The 22455-nt window shown below is 41.3% G+C and overlaps 1 protein-coding gene across 2 annotated transcripts in view; it reads right to left on the bottom strand.

Annotated features, from left to right (window-relative positions):
* Window positions 1-448: 448 nt before the first annotated feature.
* Window positions 449-22455, bottom strand: part of ZNF652 (zinc finger protein 652) — a 35342-nt gene continuing 13335 nt past the window's right edge. The window contains exons 3-7 of one of the 2 annotated variants that reach the window (XM_072111343.1): window positions 21525-21551; window positions 5118-5265; window positions 4456-4571; window positions 2680-2824; window positions 449-2101 (exon numbers count right to left, since the gene is read on the bottom strand). In XM_072111343.1, the coding sequence (XP_071967444.1) occupies window positions 1593-2101; window positions 2680-2824; window positions 4456-4571; window positions 5118-5265; window positions 21525-21551 (945 nt within the window). In that variant the 3' untranslated portion in view covers window positions 449-1592. The remainder of the gene's footprint in view (window positions 2102-2679; window positions 2825-4455; window positions 4572-5117; window positions 5266-21524; window positions 21552-22455) is intronic. The other variant, XM_072111344.1, reaches the window with a different exon arrangement.

Below are 22455 nucleotides of genomic sequence, written 5' to 3'. Positions count from 1 at the left end.
ATTTTTGTATGAACAAATGAGTGAAAATTAGACTCCATCTTCACTATGAAGCCCTTTATTATCAATGCTGAAATATTGCCTAGTAACTAATATATTAGAATAAAAATTCACACAATCCAGTTCACGTCACCGCTGAGAAACAACTTGAACCCCCACCAGGTGATTATTTTTCTCCCCCCAGTCTGTACTTTATTTGCTACTTGGGCCTTTCTTATCAAAACAAAAGCACACATCAACCAATCACAGCTTGACTTTAGAAAAATGAAAGCTGCACTGTGACTGGCTGCTAGTTTTGATAAGTAAAGCTCATGGCGTGACAGATTCATCCCTATATGTATTGTAGCTACAGTGTCATAAAAACCGAGGACTTGTTGTGTCACAGCCTGGAGACACCATTAAAGTGCTTGGTACATTAGAGTTTCATTTAAAGACATTTTCTCAGTGGTCATTCAAGACAAGTGGAAAGGAAGGATTTTATTAGAAAATTGTTGATTTTTTTTTTTACAATGACTAAAAGGGAAGAAACTTTAAAGGTGCAGCTTGACTTTGCCCACATATGTGTCAATTTATGTGTAATGTATAACAAGGCATGAAACCAAAGTGCCAGAACAAAAGATTTCTGTAAAAAAAAAAAAAAGTTTTATAATTTAGACAAAATCCCAAAACAAAGGGAAAATATAAATTCATTTGTAGAAAACATTAACTATTAGGAACCCAGCAAACTAAACCGCACCTTTAAAGAATAAAAAAAAAATTCCTAAATTCACACCACTTTTACAAAATTGGGACAATATTAACAAAGGCCTGGATAAAAAAAAACAAAAAAAAAAATGGAGCCTTTTTGAAATTTCTCTTATTTTGGAATATTATTAAAAAATAAAAAGTGGGGATGGGCATAACTACACAAAATAAAAATTACACTTTTGTTGAAATACATCAGACTAGGTTCAGCCTATACAAAAAAAAATTCCTCTAAAATAATCTTGGTAGTAAAATAATACATACGGGAGCGCCATCTAACTTCTCTCAGATGTGACAGCTTACCTTCTCGGGGTTGTAACATGAAGAGTGGAGGGAACAAAAAAAATATTTTTTTTAATGCTTTAAGGAAAACTGTCAGTTTCAGACATTAGTATACAATAGGGAAAGAAAATACCCTAAAGTTCCTTCTCCTCCTGCCCAGAGCAGTTTGGACTCCATTCATCTGGGTAATGCATCTTGGCCAGCGCCAAGTTAATTCTCTTAACTCGTTTTAGTCTGGCATATTGAGCGCCCGAAAGGCCCTCATGCTCTGTGGTGCTACCTGTAGGGTCAGACTGTAGAGGCAGTCATGACAATTTATTGGTTAAAATAATGCTTGCGCTGTGATGGATGAGTTAGCCACCCCCCTGTGGGACAACACTGCTCTACAATATAGTCATTTCCCAAATACAGGGCAGCGCTCCATTTCTGTTCCTGGTGACAGCACTCCAGGTGTTAACAAGCGCCACACATGTAGCTGATGACTAGCCAAGTCCCGCTCATATCAGAGCTACAATGGGCCACCAAATCCTGGTTAGGCTGGCACTGCTACTTGGAGCCCGTCACTGGCATTAATGATGTTGGGTAGCGCTGGTCTTCTCTGCCAGGTGCCGTAGGAAATCATCGGTCTGTCCACGATGGTTCAAAGCCTCACTTTTAAAGAGAGCCGGGGGTGGAGGAAGGTGTGGAACAGGCGGTACCGCCAGGTGATGTGGATGGGAGTGCGGATGCAAATGGAGGTGGGAAAATGGATGTGGTATGGGTCGAGGAGGCAGGGAACTCAGGGTGTTAAGGTTAAGAGGTGGTGTGGGACTGCTGGGTGGCACATGGGCTGTTTGGAGGTTGGTGACACCTTGTGAAGTGTTAAGAGCAATCTGCAAGGCTGGCGGTACACCCACTGGACTGGTGACCCTGAAGCACTTTTCTTTGTGAGCTTTCAGCATGTTGGAGAAACGGAAGCGCATACCACACACGTCACATGGGTAAGGCTTCTCCCCCGTATGGGTCCTGCGGTGGCGCTTCATGTTTGGGCGGCTGGTAAAGCTCTTGCCGCAGATTTCACAGATAAAGGGTTTCTCACCTACAAGACATAAATATATCAGATATTGTTAGTTTATTCAAATCTTTAAAGATGTTTTCAAGGGGTTCCAGTCAGTGATGGGCAGCGGTGAAGACAATTCCCTTTGTAGAGACTATATAAGTAAAGCACCAAGTTGTATAGAGCTTGGAAAAGGAGCAGCAGGGATATGTAAGGAGAGTGCTGGATAATTATTTTACTTTTATACAGTCAGCAGGGCCATTAGGCATAGAATTATATTTCAATGGAAAACCCCTTTACCCAGGCCATAAACTCACATAGAATGGGTTTCAAACAAAGCATTTTACCCAAAATGGGGCAAAATGAACAAGGACTGACACTTCATTGTTCCTGTAAGCACCATCAATCAATTCTCAGAGGAAAACTAGTAACTGTAGGAACACTAGGAGCAATCTGGGGAAATGTCCCTTAATAGCACCATATAAAGGGCAAAAACTTCATTCACCTCTACAGGTGTTACAGCTGTCCTCAGCTATCCCTGTCATTCCCTTAGAGATGGAGGGAGCGGTTATCACACATTCTCGTTACACAGTAGACACATAAGCAAAGGTGTTACATACCAGTGTGCGTCTTCATGTGCTCATCGAAATACTGCTTCATGTTAAAGTCTTTACCACACCACTGGCACATGAACTGCTTGTGTCCAATATGGATGCTCATGTGTGAACGCAACTGGTACTTGTACTGGAACCGCTCATCACAGTTCTAAGAACAAAGACAACGCTGCTTAGTCAAAGCTACTGTATAGAATTAAGAGTCCTCGTGATGTATCAAATTATGATTTTTATGCAATAGGAAAGCAATATTATCACTTTTTAAGAATATTTTTCATTCTATTTAAATTGCTATTTACAATTTAACCCCTACTGAGCAGCATATTCTACAGATGACAGTACACACAATGAATTACAGTAAAGCCAGGTGCTGAAAATTAAGGGTTATAGATATCACTCTAGTACAGGCAGTCCCGGGGTACAGACACCTTACAGCTGATCACTGCAGTTGGGACTACAGTAAAGCATCCAGAGACCTTCACCAAAGGTCAAAGACAGCAGTGAGGTCCATCTGTAAGTCGGGTGTTCTTAAGTAGGGGACCGTCTGTAATTGTAACTTATCATGAATACTGCAGACTTCTGGATCATGGTGCTCTAAAGCTTATATAGAATAGACATTAGGAGGTTGCACGTCCTTACTGAACAGCGCCATACAGCGATATCTCAATGTGTTAAGTTCATGCGGATCAAGCTAACCAAATACATAATGAATAGCTTTTTTCACATCTCATGTTTTGCACAATTCCAACTGAAGTTTCCATTTAATGTGACTGATCTGGATGCAAACATAGATTAGTGCTATACCATCCGGAATTAAGGTCATACATCTCACCTGATTTATCAATAAAAAACAATAATCAAATGCAATATGACGTATTTGTGAATGAATTCAAAATAAAATAAATAAATTATATAATCCACCCCTTATGAACGATGGTGAATGGTGCCTGAATGTCCAGGTGAATTTTTCTCTATGTTCCATGTTGTGCTATGCGCTTCTTCAAATAACAATATCCCTGGAAAAGCTTTACATATTATAACAAATTTTACTTTTTTTTCCAAGACATATGAGACTTGCTACGATTGTTTAAATAATTACATATTTTTCTCTTCTACTACAAATGTAAAAAAAGTTAGATTTTTTTCAATTAAGGGTTTTTTTTTTATATAAGCAATAATTTTTATTAAACTAATTTGTATTAAAGTTATGAATATGTACAGCATTATTCCATCACCCTAAACATAGGTTCAGCTACAGATGCAGAGGGTGCATGTACTTCTAGAATTCTGAATAGTGAAAGCTTCTTCTATATTCTGCCTTCAGCTGACAGGCTGGAGGGGGGAACACTTCAAACGCCCTGAATCATCAACCTGACTACGCCAGAATTCTGGAGTAAATTCATTCTGAAATGCTGTGTGCCACTTTTAATCAGGGTTTTAGACCATTTTTGGGCAGTTTTCCTGACTTGCCCGCTAAAAAGGGGCATCTTCTCAGGGAAAGGAGGGAGTGGCCTAACCCAAGCGGCAAAAAATTGTGCCGTAAACTGAACAAACTAACAGCTGGTGTGAAGTACAACTCTTTAGTTCTAAACTACTCCAAATACATCACCCAGCATGATCAATCTGGCCCAGAATAAGGCAGATTGATAAATCTCCCCAATTGATATCAAATTGTGGTTTAGATATTAACCGGGCTGCCTTACACATTGCAACACAACCAGATTCCCCATCATAAGGGGTCACATATTTTGAATATGTTACTGCCCGGGATCTGCATCTCACCTCACATCTGAATGGCTTCTCTCCAGAGTGTTGCAGAGAGTGAACCTTCAAAGACATGCTTCTCTTGAACGACTTTCCACATGTTTCACAGGTGAATGGCATATCCTTCGTGTGAGCTGTTTATAAAGCAGAGATAATCAAAACCATCACATTTTCTAATTTTAAAAAAGTTAGCATTTGCAGGAAAAGGAACCTCTCAGAAAATGGATGCTGAATGCAGGATCTGCTTATGGAAGTCTGTGTTTGGGGTGGTAGACATCAAATGTGTTTTCTAGTTTATATTATATATGAGAATGGTCAACAATATAAGATGGAGAACCCCCCCAAATTGGATGAATTTAGGGCTGCATTCTTCCGTAAAATGAGTGCAGCACAGCATTTTATAATCCACTGTAGTACCATTCATACTGCTTGTTAATGACCCACATACTAAAAAGATTTATTATTATTATGCAGAATCTATCTGCTCTGGTAGTGATCGCCATCTAGAGGTCCAAATGTAAAATGCAGGTTAAAATTGTGTAAATGAATGGTAGTTACAGGAAAAACATAGCAACACTGCCCGCTATCCATACATTACATGCTCAAATAAGCCTCTTTTGGGCTGTGGCACATGGACTTGCATTCCCATTACCCTGCAGTCACAGGTGGTTAAAACCTACCAACGAGATGCTTGCGGACGTGCGCCATTGTGTAGAATTTCTTCTCACAGATCTCGCAGGAGAATTTCTTTTCAGCATAGCCATGGACGATCTTGATATGCTCGTGGAGGGACCAGAGCTTCTTAAAAGTCTTGTTACATGTGATGCACTGTGGAGAGAGGGAAGGTGTAGGTGATTGTAGAGCCAATGCTTGACTTAATACAATATACATTTAGTACAGTGGATGCAAGTACAACAGCAAGGTTAATACAAAACAAAAGGAAGGAAGAAGGACATTTTACTTTAACATTGGTGCTGTGAGCTCTCCTGTATAGTAAATGAATACTACAGATTCCAGATAAAAACTGGATTTTCTGAAACATTTAACATATAGCGATGTGACCCCCTTTACACCAGTGTTAGTAGCTTCTGGCCAATGGTACAGGAAGGAAACTTCTTTAAGTGCCTTTGTTTACCTTACAATGTTCTCCGGCAACTTATATGGGAAATCTGGCAGCAATAGGCCCCCTGCAGAGCCACACATGAGAAATGAAGCATTACAAAGCAAGGCCAGAGACACAAGACCCTGGACAGATTACTTGGGCTGACCATAGTGCCGAGGATAGGATACATAGTAATATATACAATCCTAGGAGTCCCATCCTCCGCACTCTGGAATCTGGACAGCGATTGGTTGATGGTTCACAGACCAATTTCAGTTGTGTGTCTCTGGCATTACCATTACTATCATGTAGTATGGGACTAGATATGTCCTCCGGACAGTGTAGCTGCACTGATGCAGAAACATATCTTTTTTAATTCCTGAACCAAGTGTTTTTGCTCATAAAACAATTATACAATTCAGGACCTTGAGAAAGCTGGGTCGCTACATAAACACATTACACACAGAGCTGTCCAGACAGGACTAATCAACTTGAGCTGTAGGACATACACAGCAGCAGGGGGATGGTGCAGCGATTGATTACTTCTATCAATGAGGGACAACACAGTGATGACATATTCGCGGCTTACGCTGGGCAGGACAAGGCTGAAGCAGTGCATAATTATGCAGAAATAGAACCAAGATGGTCTTTAAAGGGACGTCCAGGACTATAGAAAAAAACTCAGCGTCCATCACTACAGGCTTCTGTTTGTATACAGATGCACGGCTGTATACTTACATCACCACTGGCCTCTTCTAGTAAACAGAAGCTGTATAGATGCACATTGCAGCACGCCACTGTTTAGAAAGAAACTAGCACTGAGAGGCGCTGTAGTCAGTAGAAGGGGAGCAGGGGCAGAGGTTTTTTTATTTTAAGAGACACTCCTGTCAGATTAAAACATGCTATAATCCAGACAGAAGAATGTCCCACAGGACAAATACTTCATCATAAACTACCAAAACTGATTGACTCTTCCCAATTTTCTTTAGGTCTCCAACTAGAGAAAGACGTAGCAGCTTTTATGTGACATTTTTTAAAGGAAAAGACAGCTTGCAGAAGCCCATTACAGCTGCAGTGCAAAAATGCCTCTGTTATAACTTACCTTGCACTCTGACAAAATCCTGGGGTAGTCACATGGGCTGGACTTTGGTTTGGATGCATTTCAAATAACAACATGTGATTTGTCTGTGCTACTCACTCCTCAGATTTTAGCCCTCACCTTTGTGCTCCTGTACAGCTCCTCCCTCCCCCACTGATGTCAGCTCACCAGGCTGTGAGCTGTGAAGGAGCAGGAGGGAGGAGCTGTACAAGAGCACAAAGGTGGGGTAAGACCTGAGGAGTGAGTAACACAGACAAGTCACATGTTGTTTTAAATGCATCCAAACCAAAGCACAGACCCTGACAATACCCAAGGATTTTGTCAGGGTGAAAGGTAAGTTATAACACGCAATTTTATTGTAATGCAAATGCGCAAAAAAGGCAGAGAGGCATTTTTGCACTGCAGGTGTAATAAGCTTCTACAACTTGTCTTTAGTGAAAATGAGGTCCCTAGTGACAGGTTCCTTTTTAAGTCAGCAATAAAGGAAATAAATGCATTACATCATTAATTGTAAATGAGGCGACTTTGGCTTAGAAAACCCCTTAATGCATAGTAAGTGGTGGTTATCAGCCTCTTCCTGACGATGTTCTTGTGGGCTCTGTATTTACGGCTATCACTGTGCGCTCCAAATAACTCCTCCTCTTTATTCTTTGTGTCGTTATAATCACAGAGATGCCAAATTTATATAGTTTTTATTCTAAAGGTATTTAACCCCTTCCCGACGCGCGCCGTACTAGTACGGCGCGGCGGGAAGTGACTTCCCGACGCGCGCCGTAGTACTACGGCGCGCGATGTACCGATCACCGTGTCTGCAGACACGGTGATCGCGGCAAGATGGCGGCTGTCCCTGACAGCCAGCCACCTTGCCTCGTGGACCAGAGGGGTTTCGTCGCACCCCCCGGTTCACGATCGATGCTATCGGCTGGTCAGTTCAGACCAGCCGATAGCGCTGGAATGCCGCTATTACCGATCGCCGTGTCTAGAGACACGGCGATCGGGACAAGATGGCGGCTGTCCCTGACAGCCGACATCTTGCCTCGTGGTGCAGAGGGGTTTCGCCCCCCCCCCCCTCGTCCGCGATCGCTGCTATTGGCTGGTCGATGCGACCGACCAATAGCAGCAGTATACGTCACCAGGGGGTCCTGTAGGTTAACACAGGATGATGATTGGTGCTGTCTAGGACAGCACCAATCATCATCATTAGGGGGCATGTCTGGTGGCATCATGCCACCTCCCATAGACATCCGATTGGCCGATCTATACAGATCGGCCAATCGGATTTCAGATGGGAAGTTCAAATTAGTGATCACTGTTCTGCACGTCTCATTCTAGTGTGAGACAGCGTGCAGAACAGTGTATATCACCCCCCTGTGTTGCTGGACCCTCTAGAATTGCTGGCTGGCACCTTTCTGGGCACCACCAGTGTGATCCTCAATTGCTGCTGTGACTACTACAGTAAGATCTCACTTCTGTGTGATCTTATTTTTTTTTTTTGTGTGATCCCTAATTTCCCTATATCAATCCCTGTTCCTGATCCCTTCCCACCCTTCCCTGTGAGCACGTGTGCTCATTTTTTGGTCGCAGTTTTTTTTTTTTCCTCCTATTTTCCCCTGCACCACCTTCGTGGTTGCATCCTGTAAGCTGGGCACTGATCAGTGACTTGCATCACTGATCAGCTTTAGCTTCAGCTTTTTTTTTATACAGGAGGGTTTTTTTTTTTGTTTTTTGCTCAGTTTTGTGTGTCCTGTGACCGCCAAGTGCAGATCGGTGACACACATCACTGGTTGGCACTTGTGCTTGCACAGTGCCAATTTTTTACTGCTGCTTTTTTTTAAATAGTTTTTGCACACACAATCCATCTTGTGAGTGCGCTGCGACAACCGAGCGCTGATCAGTAGCATCTTACTGTTCAGCACTTGCTCCTTTTTTGTCGCTTTTTTTGGTTGTAAAAAGAGAGGGATTTTTTAATAGTTTTTGCACACACAATCCATCTTGTGAGTGCGCTGCGACAACTGAGCGCTGATCAGTAGCATCTTACTGTTCAGCACTTGCTCCTTTTTTTGTCGCTTTTTTGGTTGTAAAAAACAAGTGTTTTTTTTTTTAAATAATTTTTGCGCACACAATCCATCTTGTGAGTGTGCTGCGGCAACCGAGCGCTGATCAGTAGCATCTTACTGTTCAGCACTTGCTCCTTTTTTTGTCGCTTTTTTTGGTTGTAAAAAAGAAGTGTTTTTTTTTTAAAATAGTTTTTGCGCACACAATCCATCTTGTGAGTGCGCTGCGACATCTGAGCGCTGATCAGTAGCATCTTACTGTTCAGCACTTGCTCTTTTTTTGTCGCTTTTTTTGGTTGTAAAAAAGGTTTTTTTTTAAATAATTTTTGCGCACACAATCCATCTTGTGAGTGCGCTGCGACAACTGAGCGCTGATCAGTAGCATCTTACTGTTCAGCACTTGCTCCTTTTTTTGTCGCTTTTTTTTGGTTGTAAAAAAGAATTGGTTTTTTTTTAAAATAATTTTTGCGCACACAATCCATCTTGTGAGTGTGCTGCGGCAACCGAGCGCTGATCAGTAGCATCTTACTGTTCAGCACTTGCTCCTTTTTTTGTCGCTTTTTTTGGTTGTAAAAAAGAAGTGTTTTTTTTTTAAAATAGTTTTTGCGCACACAATCCATCTTGTGAGTGCGCTGCGACATCTGAGCGCTGATCAGTAGCATCTTACTGTTCAGCACTTGCTCCTTTTTTGTCGCTTTTTTTGGTTGTAAATTTTTTTTTTCCTGTAGTAAAAGTTCTAGTTACGGTTACAGTCTATTCTTTCATCGCCACACACGTGTTGAAGCACAACATACACACCCCCTTGAATAAAGTTTACACGTGTTAAAAGCACAACATTTATACACGCCCCAACCCCACCCCAATAAAAATGTCCAATACATCCCAAAGATCTTTTTCAGCAATGGAGGCTTATGCCTTCCTTGCCGAGACTGATTCAGAAGGGGAGGATGCCCCATTTCTTTATTTTTCATCCTCTTCCTCCTACTGCCCTTCCTCTTCATCTGGTGATGAGGGGCCCTCAAGAAGGCGCCCCAGGACCACCGCCGAGCATGTTCCCCAGCCCGCAAGTGATTCATCATGGAACCCACCCCCTGAAAATTATGTGCCCCAAATTCCTGAGTTCGTGGGCAGCTCAGGAATTCATTTTGACACTGACGGCCTCACTGAAATAGATTTTTTCAAATTCTTTTTCTCTGAGGACCTCCTAAATCTCATGGTGTCACAGACAAATTTATATGCCCAACAATTTTTTGCACAAAACCCCACTTCATCATTTTCTAGGTGGACCCCTGTAGATGCAGTAGAGATGATGAAGTTTTGGGGTCTTGTGCTCCACATGGGCATTGTTAAAAAACCAGAGGTTAGGCAGTATTGGAGTACTGATGTTTTCTACAGTACTCCAATTTACCGCACCGTAATGACGCGGCCACGCTTTGAGGCAATTCTTAAATTTTTGCATTACAACGATAATGCACAATGTCCACCTCAAAGTGATCCATCATTTGACCGGCTATATAAAATTCGGCCAATCCTCGACCATTTTGGCACAAAATTTGCCGAGGCATACACCCCTTTACAAAACATCTGTGTAGACGAGTCACTGGTACATTTCAAAGGCAGGTTAAAATTCCGCCAGTACCTGCCCAGCAAGAGGGCCAGGTACGGAATTAAAATGTACAAGTTGTGTGAGAGTACCACAGGGTACACCCATAGGTTTAGGATTTATGAGGGAAAAGACACCCAAATTACCCCTCCAGAATGCCCCCCTGTCCTAGGAGTTACAGGGAAGCTTGTGTGGGATTTGGTGCACCCACTTCTGGATAAAGGTTACCACCTCTACGTGGATAACTTTTATACCAGCATTCCACTTTTCCAATCCCTAAACTCCAGAGGTACTGTAGCGTGCGGCACTGTACGCAAAAACCAGAGAGGCCTCCCGGGATCCCTTGTTAGGCAGCCACTTAGAAAGGGGGACATAAAGGCACTCTGCAATCAGAACATGATGTTGGTAAAGTATAAGGACAAAAGGGATGTCCTTGTTCTGACCACCATTCATGGGAACTCCAGCACCCTCACCCCTGTACGAGGTACCACCACCACTACCCCTAAACCAGACTGCATCCTGGCTTACAATAAATACATGGGTGGGGTTGATCTGTCAGATCAAGTGCTGAAGCCGTACAGTGCTCTACGGAAAACGAAGATATGGTACAAAAAGCTGGCTGTGTACATTGTACAGATGGCACTGTACAACTCTTACGTGCTGTTCCAATGTGCAGGCCATGCTGTATCATTCCACCATTTTCAAGAGGTGGTGATTAAGGCATTAGTATTTGGACAGGAAGGACAGGTCCCCAGTACCTCTGGATTAGATGTCCCCCGTGTTGTTCCAGGGCAACATTTTCCCGGTGAAGTGCCCCAGACTGCATCTAAAGGAAGGACTCAGAAAAGATGCAGAGTCTGTTCCAAAAGAGGGGTTAGGAAAGACACTATATACCATTGCGAAACCTGCCCTGAGAAACCTGGCCTCTGCATGAAGGAGTGTTTCAGGATATACCATACAACTCCTGAGTAATAAAATTTTAATAAAAATTCTTGGGCATCCATAGCACATTATATTGGGAAAACCACCTGTATGTTCAAAATGCTCACTACACCACTTGTATTACACTACACAACATATTACACCTTGCTCAATTCTTCAAGGGGTCACTTTTTAGGTTTTACTCTGTTTTGTACCACTAGGGCTCTCCAAATGCATCCTGACACATGTAAAGGATTTCTGGGTTCTAAAAGACAAACATCACTCTTTTCCTCTACTTTGCACCCAAATCACATTTGATATGCACATGTGGGGCAATTCTACATTTGGGAGAAATAGTCTTACAAATGTTGGGGTATTGTTTCATCTTTTATCCCTTGTAGCTTAAAATAACTTGGGGAAAATTTTCACCTTTTTCCTTTTGGGGTCTAATTGGATCATACACCTTAAGGGGAACATACACATATTACACCTTGAAAAATGTTCCAAGGGTGTATTTTCCAAAATTGGGGTCACTTGTTGGGGTTCTCTTCTGTTTTGGTAACACTAGGGCTCTCCAAATGCACTCTGACCCATGTATAAGATTTCTGGGTTCTAAAAGACACACATCCCCCATTCCCTCTACATCATACCCATACCTTTTATCTGCACATGTGTGGCGATTCTATATCCAGGAGAAATATGGTTACACATTTTGTGGGGTTGTTTCATCTTTTGACACTTGTGGCTTAGAATAATTTGGGGTAAAAGTGACTTTTTTGGGAAAATTTTCACCTTTTTCCTTTTGGGGTCTAATTGGATCATACACCTTTAGGGGTACATACACATATTACACCTTGAAACATTTTCCAAGGGTGTATTTTCCAAAATTGGGGTCACTTGTTGGGGTTCTCTTCTGTTTTGGTAACACTAGGGCTCTCCAAATGCACTCTGACCCATGTATAAGATTTCTGGGTTCTAAAAGACACACATCCCCCATTCCCTCTACATCATACCCATACCTTTTATCTGCACATGTGTGGCGATTCTATATCCAGGAGAAATATGGTTACACATTTTGTGGGGTTGTTTCATCTTTTGACACTTGTGGCTTAGAATAATTTGGGGTAAAAGTGACTTTTTTGGGAAAATTTTCACCTTTTTCCTTTTGGGGTCTAATTGGATCATACACCTTTAGGGGTACATACACATATTACACCTTGAAACATTTTCCAAGGGTGTATTTTCCAAAATTGGGGTCACTTGTTGGGGTTCTCTTCTGTTTTGGTAAAACTAGGGCTCTCCAAATGCACTCTGACCCATGTATAAGATTTCTGGGTTCTAAAAGACACACATCCCCCATTCCCTCTACATCGTACCCATACCTTTTATCTGCACATGTGGGGCGATTCGACACCCAGGAGAAATAGTTGTACACATTTTGTGGGATTGTTTCATCTTTTGACACTTTTGGCTTAGAATAATTTGGGGTAAAAGTGACTTTTTGGGGAACATTTTCACCTTATTCCTTTTTGGGGTCTGTTTGGATCCTACACCTTTAGGGGTACATACACATATTACACCTTGCTAAATTCTCCAAGGGGTGTACTTTCCAAAATGGTGTCACTTGTTGGGGTTCCCTTCTGTTTTGTACCACTAGGGCTCTCCAAATGCACCCTAACCCATGTATAAGATTTCTGTCAAATTTGGCTTCTAAAAGACACACATCTCTCTTTCCCTTCTGAGCCCCACTGTGTACCCATACAACATTTTATCTGCACATATGGGGCAATTCTACATCCAGGAGAAATAGTTGTACACATTTTGTGGGATTGTTTCATCTTTTGACACTTTTGGCTTAGAATAATTTGGGGTAAAAGTGACTTTTTGGGGAAAATTTTCACCTTTTTCCTTTTTGGGGTCTGTTTGGATCCTACACCTTTAGGGGTACATACACATATTACACCTTGCTAAATTCTCCAAGGGGTGTACTTTCCAAAATGGTGTCACTTGTTGGGGTTCCCTTCTGTTTTGTACCACTAGGGCTCTCCAAATGCACCCTAACCCATGTATAAGATTTCTGTCAAATTTGGCTTCTAAAAGACACACATCTCTCTTTCCCTTCTGAGCCCCACTGTGTACCCATACAACATTTTATCTGCACATGTGGGGCAATTCTACATCCAGGAGAAATAGTTGTACACATTTTGTGGGATTGTTTCATCTTTTGACACTTTTGGCTTAGAATAATTTGGGGTAAAAGTGACTTTTTGGGGAAAATTTTCACCTTTTTCCTTTTTGGGGTCTGTTTGGATCCTACACCTTTAGGGGTACATACACATATTACACCTTGCTAAATTCTCCAAGGGGTATACTTTCCAAAATGGTGTCACTTGTTGGGGTTCCCTTCTGTTTTGTACCACTAGGGCTCTCCAAATGCATCCTAACCCATGTATAAGATTTCTGTCAAATTTGGCTTCTAAAAGACACACATCCCTCTTTCCCTTCTGAGCCCTACTGTGTACCCATACAACATTTTATCTGCACATGTGGGGCAATTCTACATCCAGGAGAAATAGTTGTACACATTTTGTGGGATTGTTTCATCTTTTGACACTTTTGGCTTAGAATAATTTGGGGTAAAAGTGACTTTTTGGGGAAAATTTTCACCTTTTTCCTTTTTGGGGTCTGTTTGGATCCTACACCTTTAGGGGTACATACACATATTACACCTTGCTAAATTCTCCAAGGGGTGTACTTTCCAAAATGGTGTCACTTGTTGGGGTTCCCTTCTGTTTTGTACCACTAGGGCTCTCCAAATGCATCCTAACCCATGTATAAGATTTCTGTCAAATTTGGCTTCTAAAAGACACACATCCCTCTTTCCCTTCTGAGCCCTACTGTGTACCCATACAACATTTTATCTGCACATGTGGGGCAATTCTACATCCAGGAGAAATAGTTGTACACATTTTGTGGGATTGTTTCATCTTTTGACACTTTTGGCTTAGAATAATTTGGGGCAAAAGTGACTTTTTGGGGAAAATTTTCACCTTTTTCCTTTTTGGGGTCTGATTGGATCATACACCTTTAGGGGTATATACACATATTACACCTTGCTAAATTCTCCAAGGGGTGTACTTTCCAAAATGATGTCACTTGTTGGGGTTCACCTCTGTTTTGTACCACTAGGGCTCTCCAATTGTATCCTGACACATGGAAAGTATTTCAACAAAATTTGTCCTCTAAAAACTGAACAGCGCTGTTTCCCTACCAAGTGCCACCCTGTGCCCGTACAGCAGTGTATATTGACACAGTGGGTATTGGAATACTCAGGAGGAATTGCACCAAACATTTTGAGATGCATTTTCCTTTTTAACCCCTTGTGAAGGCGCAAAATTTAGTGTTCAATGAATATATTGTTAAAAAAAATTAGATTTCCGTAATTTCACGTTCATTTATTATTCACGCTCGTGAAATGCTCAAAGGGTTAACTAACTTTCCAAAGGTTGTTTTGAATATTTTGAGGGGTGCAGTTTCTAAAATGGTATCACTTGTGGGGGGAGTACTATCATAAAGTCCTTAAAAAGTGACTTCTAACTAACTTGGTCACTGCAAAAATAGGTTTTGACGATTTTTGTGAAAATCTGAAAAATAGCACCTAACGTTATAAGCCTCCTCACATCCAAAAAAAAGGAAATAATGTTTGAAAAATGATGCCAAGTTATAGCAGATATATGGAAAATGTTAGTTATCAAGTTATTTTGGTGATATGACTAACTTTCCAAAAAGTGTAAATTTTTGAATTTGGAAAACATCATTTTTTTCAAAATTTTGACCAAATTTCCATTTTTTTTATAACTAAATACTAAACATATTGCCTTAATTTATCCACTTACATGAAGTACAATGTGTCACGAAAAAACAATCTCAAATCCACCCAGATATATTAAAATGTTCCAAAGTTATTACCACATAAACTGACACATGTCAGATTTCAAAAAAAGGGCCGTGTCAGGAAGGTGCAAAATGGCCAAGTCGTTAAGGGGTTAATGTTTTAATGCATTAAAAAAAAAAATCTTTGGGGCCAAAAAAAAAAAAAAAAAGTGTCTTTGTCCATGAGCTCTCTCCATATATATACCACTTGGCAGCATAATACAATGTCCATTTGCAACAACGGGTTAAAAACCATGTGGCTGGTGTGAAAATCCTATGATATGGTACTATTAATTATACATTTTAACCGGTTCGCGACCGCCCGCCGTGTATTCACGGCGGCGGTCGCGTCGCGCTGCATGGAGAGGGCTAACGGGCTGAGCCCTCTCCATAGCCGGTAAGTCTTTGCTGCATATTGCAGCAAAGGCTTACCGGTAACATCCGCGATCGGTGCTAGCACCGATCGCGGGTGTTTTTACAGCGTGGGCTGCCGGCAAAGCTGCCGGCAGCCTCAAACAGATAGCGGCGCATGGGCGCCGCCATCTTACCTGGGATCGCCGCTCCCCGTGACGTCATCGGGGGGCGGCGATCCGTCTCCATGGTAGCCTCGGGTCTTCCGAAGACCCGAGGCTATTTCGTTTTAACCCCTTCATTACAATGTGCTGATAGCACATTGTAATGAATGAGTTAGAAAATCCCCATATACTGCCATACTGTAGTATGGCAGTATATGATAGGATCGATCAGACAACCTAGGGTTAAAGTACCCTAGGGAGTCTGAAAAACAGTATAAATAAAAATTAAAAAAAGTTAAAAAAAAAAAAATTATAATAAAAAAACCTAAAATTTCAAATCACCCCCCTTTCCCTAGAACTGACATAAATATAAATAAACAGTAAAAATCATAAACACATCAGGTATCGACGCGTCCGAAAATGCCCGATCTATCAAAATATGATAACGGTTTTTCAATGCGTTTAACCCCGTAACGGAAAATAGCGCCCAAAGTCCAAAATGGCACTTTTTTGCCATTTTGAAAAATCTAAAAAAATCTATAAAAAGTGATCAAAAGGTCGTACAGTCCTAAAAATGATATCATTGAAAATAATATCAAATTTCGCAAAAAATGACACCACCCACAGCTCCGTACACCAAAGTATAAAAAAGTTATTAGCGCCAGAAGTTGGCAAAATCAAAAAAATTATTTTTGTACAGGAGGTTTTAATTTTTGTAAATGTATGAAAACATTATAAAACCTATACAAATTTGGTATCCCCTTAATCGTACCGACCCAAAGAATAAAGTAGACATGTCATTTGGGGCGCTCAGTGAAAGACGTAATATCCAAGCCCACAAGAAAATGGCGCAAATGCGTTTTTTCACCATTTTCATTGCATTTGGAATTTTTTTCCCGCTTCCGAGTACATGGCATGGAATATTTAATACCATCATTATGAAGTGCAATTTGTTACGCAGAAAACAAGCCGTCACACAGCTCTTTACGTGTAAAAATAAAAAAGTTATAGATTTTTGAAGGTGGGGAGTGAAAAATGGACATGAAAAAACAGGAAAGGGCCCGGTCCTTAACCGGTTAAAAAAGATATGTTCAACATAAGAATCCAATTAAAAAAGTTCTGGTGCCTTTTAGTATGCCAATGCAGCTTTCTAAAATGCAAATGGTTCCAGCACAGGTTCTGTGCAATCTGCCATACAGCACTGTAGTATGATGAGTTTTTATTAATATGGGTGACATATAAGTTGTATGGTGCTGAGTGAGAAGGGAATCTTCCGGCTTCATAGTAATGGAGACTACCGTAGTAGCGTCACAGTCAACCAAGAGAACAGAGCTGGAAGGACAGCTCCTTTCTGTGAGTAGAGGCTAATACCTGGAACTGCAGGTCACTACCTTTTAACTTGGTTAATATAATAACTGACATTAATGTACGAGTAAATATAAGCTTTGAACGATGGTCAAAAACCTAAGGCATACATTTGTGGATGTACATGAACAAAACCTAGGCACTGGGATGCACTTTGTCAGCCCATGCACATGACTAGGCTGCAGTTTACACCACAAAACGGACAAGTCATTTTATTTGGAGAGATGCAAATCTGAGGTGATTAGGGTGCCATCTGCAGGATATTTCAGGGCACTGCAACCCAATACCTGAATTACAATTCTAAAGGTTTTCTACAAAGGGTCTCACACCTTCTCTCCAGGCTATTTGTCTGGGGGTTTTTTTCGTGCAAAGCAACATAGCTGTGCAATGTCCTGTAGTTTTTATTTGACAAACTTGGGGTTCATTAAGCTTTTTGTTCACTTTTCCACGGTTCACTTTTTCTGTGTTGGCCGATTTAAAAATGGCAATTTGGGAAATGTATTATGTTGTACAGGACAAATACTATTATAGTTGTCTAGCGTGGTACATGTGTGGATCTACAATATGTCTGTGCTTTTACTTTCACTGCATCAAGTAAACAGCATCCTGTGGAGCTGCTTTTCCAATAGCCGGAGTTAGACAATGCTGGACTGTGATGACACAGCCCAATACTGGTGGCAGAAGCGGGACCTGATGCCCTGCAATTTTCTACTTCTAATACAACGGGTTTATATGGTGGTGCATTAGAAGAAGCAGCCTTAAGGCCACTGTAAAAAAAACAATACAGGTAAATAATGTAGTTTACACAGGATTTGGCCTAACTTCCTGATCAGTGGGAGTCTCAGTGATCAGGAATTCCCCACATATCATTAGAACGAGGGGTCCCATGGATCCCAGACGGACCCCTCGTTGCTCCCCGAGATGAGCGGAGCAGCAGGATGCGCATGTCAGGGCTGCCTCGTTCATCTCTATAGAGGTGACGGAGATTGCAGAGGACAGCGCTCGGTAATCTCAGTAAGCTCCATAGAGATGAATGGACCAACTCAGTCATACACCCATCCATCGTAGACACCGTTCTCATGATCTGTGGGGGTCTCATTGATCAGCAATCAGCAAGTTAGGCCCTATCCCTTTAATCAATGTAAATAATCTGCAATAAAATAACTTATTGCATTTTAGTATTAAAGGAAACCTACCACTTGACGTGGTAGGTGTAAGATGCATAGGGTGATCTGGTGCCGGTGCTTACTTTCATTAGTTTCCTAAACCGCTGTATCACGGTTTAAACACTTTTTAATCTTTATAGCCGAAGCTGTTCGGCGCTCGGCGCACCATGCGCATGGTGTGCGAAGCTCCTTCAGCTGTAAAGATTAAAAAGTGTTTAGACCGCGATACAGCGGTTTAGGACACTAATGAAGGTAAGCTCCGGCACCAGCTCACCCTGAGCTGGTGCTCGGTATTTCCATCTTACACCTACCATTTCAAGTGCTAGGCTTCCTTTAAACTTGTATTTTTGATGACCATATCAGACTTAAATCTGCCTCCCACCAGTAAAATTGTTCCCAATACGCTTTCTGCCTTTGTCTAGGTTGGCTCTGCCCATGGAGGGGTGCATGAAATGCTGAGAACAATTGCGGTTTCCCACACATTGCTCACTGCTAAAATCACCATGCAGTGAGAGGGACGGCGTTCTGGTAAGGACAGGGAGAGGACACCGTCTGCTCAGGCCAAGATCTGAAGAGATTATGAGCTAGCAATCAAAAGAGGAGGATATGGGTCATTGGAGAAACAGGAGTCTTCTATTCAGAATTTGACTGTCTACTCATTTACATATCAGAAAAGTGTCTGTAATTAAGCACAGTTCCTCAGATAATGGGTGATATGGGAAGTACTTTAATTCCTTTACCAGCAGGAATCACTGGTGTGAAGGGTAAGATTCTTGTAACAGGTCCTCAACTATCATTCCTGTCCATGGGTCTTTTCTGGAACTGAAAAGATGAAACATCTGTTTGTTTATCGTTGTTGTTTTTTTGTTTGTTTTTTAACCTTACACATGCATTTTGATTTTTGTCCTTTACATTGTTCATCATAATGTTAAAACACATGTAACTAATTACAAAGCGCATGTACTTTCCTCAGGACAGATTTACATATGGTGATGCATTTTGCCTCAAATGACTTCTTTAATTGGTTTAATATAGTAATTACCACAGATTAACAACACACAAAAGAAGTCACCTGTCATTTATACACCAAAATCAGAATTAAATTTGAAAAAGAAAGTGTTAAGAACTAAGTATATTTTGTAAATGTATCTCCCGACCAAATTTTATGTCTGTGATAATGAGATTTTCAAAATTTTGGGTTGGCTTCATTACAGACACCTTTGATTACTGTCTGGGGCTAAAGGTCAGTAAATTAGCAGCATCCAGAGAGCTTCGCCGGAGGTGGTAGTGAGGTCCGTCTGTAACTAGGAGACGTCTATAAGTCGTGTGTTCTTAAATCGGAGACACACTTTATTGGTTGATAATCTGGCGCAGTTTAAAGTAAACCTACCGTAAAAATCAAGCATGATAAACCAAGGGACCCTTAATAATGGATGCAGCACCGTTTATCTGGGCTAAAGTGTGTTTGTGCAATTTAGGAGAAAATCTACATTATATAAAGCACAAATATCAGGATGCAGGGAAATACAATGACAAATTAGACTCAAACCAAGTTTACGGCTACACAGAGAACTCTGCTGCACGGCTTGAAAAAGTAAAAAAAATATATAAATTGCCCAAATACCCCAATGCACCCAAAAAGTCACTAAAAATACAAAATAAAAACCTGCATCAGTCCAAGATAAATCTGGCCCCGTGACTGTGGTAATCTTATAATACCTGTTAACAGTGTCCTCCTTTCTTTTAAAAATCAACTTTTGCAATTAATCTACTGAGTTTGAATGCTCCTGGGGCATTTTCAGAGCCCCTCCATGTTACACGGTGCAGGAGCACTTCCGCATTATGTGCCGAAACTTTCTCTGCTGCTTGGATTGCATCTGGCAGATAGAGGGGGAAGTGCTGATGGATCAGGGAGAAACAGTATAACAGCCTGTGTAGTTACAACACGGAGCGGCTATGGTAATGTTCCCCTTCAGACTCATTAGAATAATTTTAAAAAGTTGATTTACAAAGGAATGAAGCCATGGATAACAAAATATAGGAAGATACTCACTGTAAGTGTCCCTGGTTTCTGCTTGATTTTGATGACACACCTCCTATTACATTACACATGCAGTCTGTGAATCATCTGCCCCAAACTGCTTTTTCATTGAGACTTGGCATTTGGTACTGGCAAAATTTGTGGCCAAATCGTGGCCCCCATAAAGGTCTATGGCACTGGTCCCGTTGCACGCTGTCCCTCACCGAACGGCTTTGTAGGTAGAGGGGGCAGGGGTGTGGAGAGCTCAGCACTCCTCCTTACTGCACCCGGCTGTATGCTTGTCTGTGTTACAGCCAGGGAGAGCTTTCAATCTTGTATAAGGGGCATTAGACAGAATGTAAGGACGAGCTTTTCTATTTTACATATAGATTGACTAGAGTTATATTCTTAAAGGGAAGGGCAACTTGCCAATAAACATGCAATTACCATGAACCCCACAGGAATAAGCTATGTCTACCAAGTATCCAAGCACTTTCTTTGGGACTATGCAGTTACATAAATATTTTCTCGGCAGACACTACAAGAAACCAAATAATGAGGAAGTATTCTGCTGATTAACACTGGGATATGCATTTAGTTTATGGTTAAAAAACAAAAAAACACAGTAATACTCTTAGGTCGGCCACACAAATAAAATGAAGGTTGGATAAAAATACGGTAACTATTTTCTCTGGTTGGCAATGTATTAATGTGAAAAGTAAAGCAGATTCCAATCTCCCATGTGAAAAAAAAACACACGCTTGTCCATGTATGCATGTGGCATCAGCAAATAAAAAACAGACTGTACTGGAAGATGCATATTAATGTGAGACTGGTTTACTCTTCATGCTTATCCTATTGGGGAATAAATAGAGAAGTAGAAACACTCACATCAGCACCGCTTAAAAGTGTGTATTGATCTTAAAGAACCAGAACCTTTTCAAAGAAAACCGTGTAATGCTTGTATTTCACCTGGTGGGGGGGCTGCAGGGGAATGAACACCGATGGCCCTCTGATCACTGACCAGTGATATGGATCAACCTCTCTTATAAATTACTACGTGAATACATACAGCATCCAGACTGCACTGGAAGCAGCTATACAGTAACCATTTAGCATTATTCCCAAGTTACAGTGATAGAAATTTGCTTATTTTTAGGTTCACCAACAATTTGTGAAAATTGAAGCTTAAAGCCATATTTAAAGTTACAGGCAGTGCATCTTATAGTGAAGACATAAGATCATGAAATGGTACAACAAGTATAAAGGGCAGGGCTGTCCACGGGCGTCCTCCGATATCATTACTTACCATCTTTTTGGCCATATTACAGCATCCCTGTTTGAAGAAAGAAGTTTTATATATGCGGCCGTGGAAATGACCATAACATACATACATCACTGCTGGGGGTTAGTGTGTCACATGTACATAGTGATCAAAAGGTGGGATTTACAACCATTAAAACCATTAGAAAAATCTTGCACACATCTCTCCTTTTATGGGAATCCAGGCTGTATCCTCTAGATCACTGGTGTCCAACCTATTGCAGAAGTAAGAACTACAACTATCAGCAAGCCCTGATGGGCATTATAGTTTTGCAGTAGTATGAAAGCAAGAGGTTGGAGACGAGTGTAAAAGGTATGGTACATTTATAAGGGATCCACCGGAAATAATCATAGCGGACACAATCTTATCTAAAGCAGCAAGACATTCACACATCTATACAGCTGGCCCAGAGCACTGACAACGGTGGTAGACTCTAGCGCAAATAGGATCAATTCTCTGCTGAAAGGTGTGAGAAACATTTTACAGTTTACACCAGGATATATAGGATTAATCTACAAAAAAAATATAAAGAAAACAGTATTTTCCCACATGCAAATCACACAAACAAGCATTGGGCAGACACTAGCAGAGGCGGCTGAGATATAGCAAAGCCGCAACTCTGGTGTTTATATGTAAACTGTAAAGTGTATAAGACGCTGTGTTGGCAGCTGCAAGCTGGGTGTACTAGTCCAGAAGCGTGCACTGCAATTAGGGGAAGCTGGAGTAGTACATCTCAGTTTCACTGTGCATACACCAGACCTGGGACACATGCACGGTGACGTTGAGGTGCATTTTCTGCTTCATTGATGCCCCTCCTCTACTTTATCTCTTACCAAGTGTAGCAGCAGAGCACATGCCTGTCCTGTTCAACCCATTAGAGAGAAAAGGATCCCCCGTTCTCTTTAGAGATGGAGAT

Source organism: Engystomops pustulosus, chromosome 6 (genome assembly GCF_040894005.1).
Source record: "Engystomops pustulosus chromosome 6, aEngPut4.maternal, whole genome shotgun sequence".
NCBI classification, from domain to species: domain Eukaryota; kingdom Metazoa; phylum Chordata; class Amphibia; order Anura; family Leptodactylidae; genus Engystomops; species Engystomops pustulosus.
This window is presented reverse-complemented; position numbering and strand designations above follow the sequence as displayed.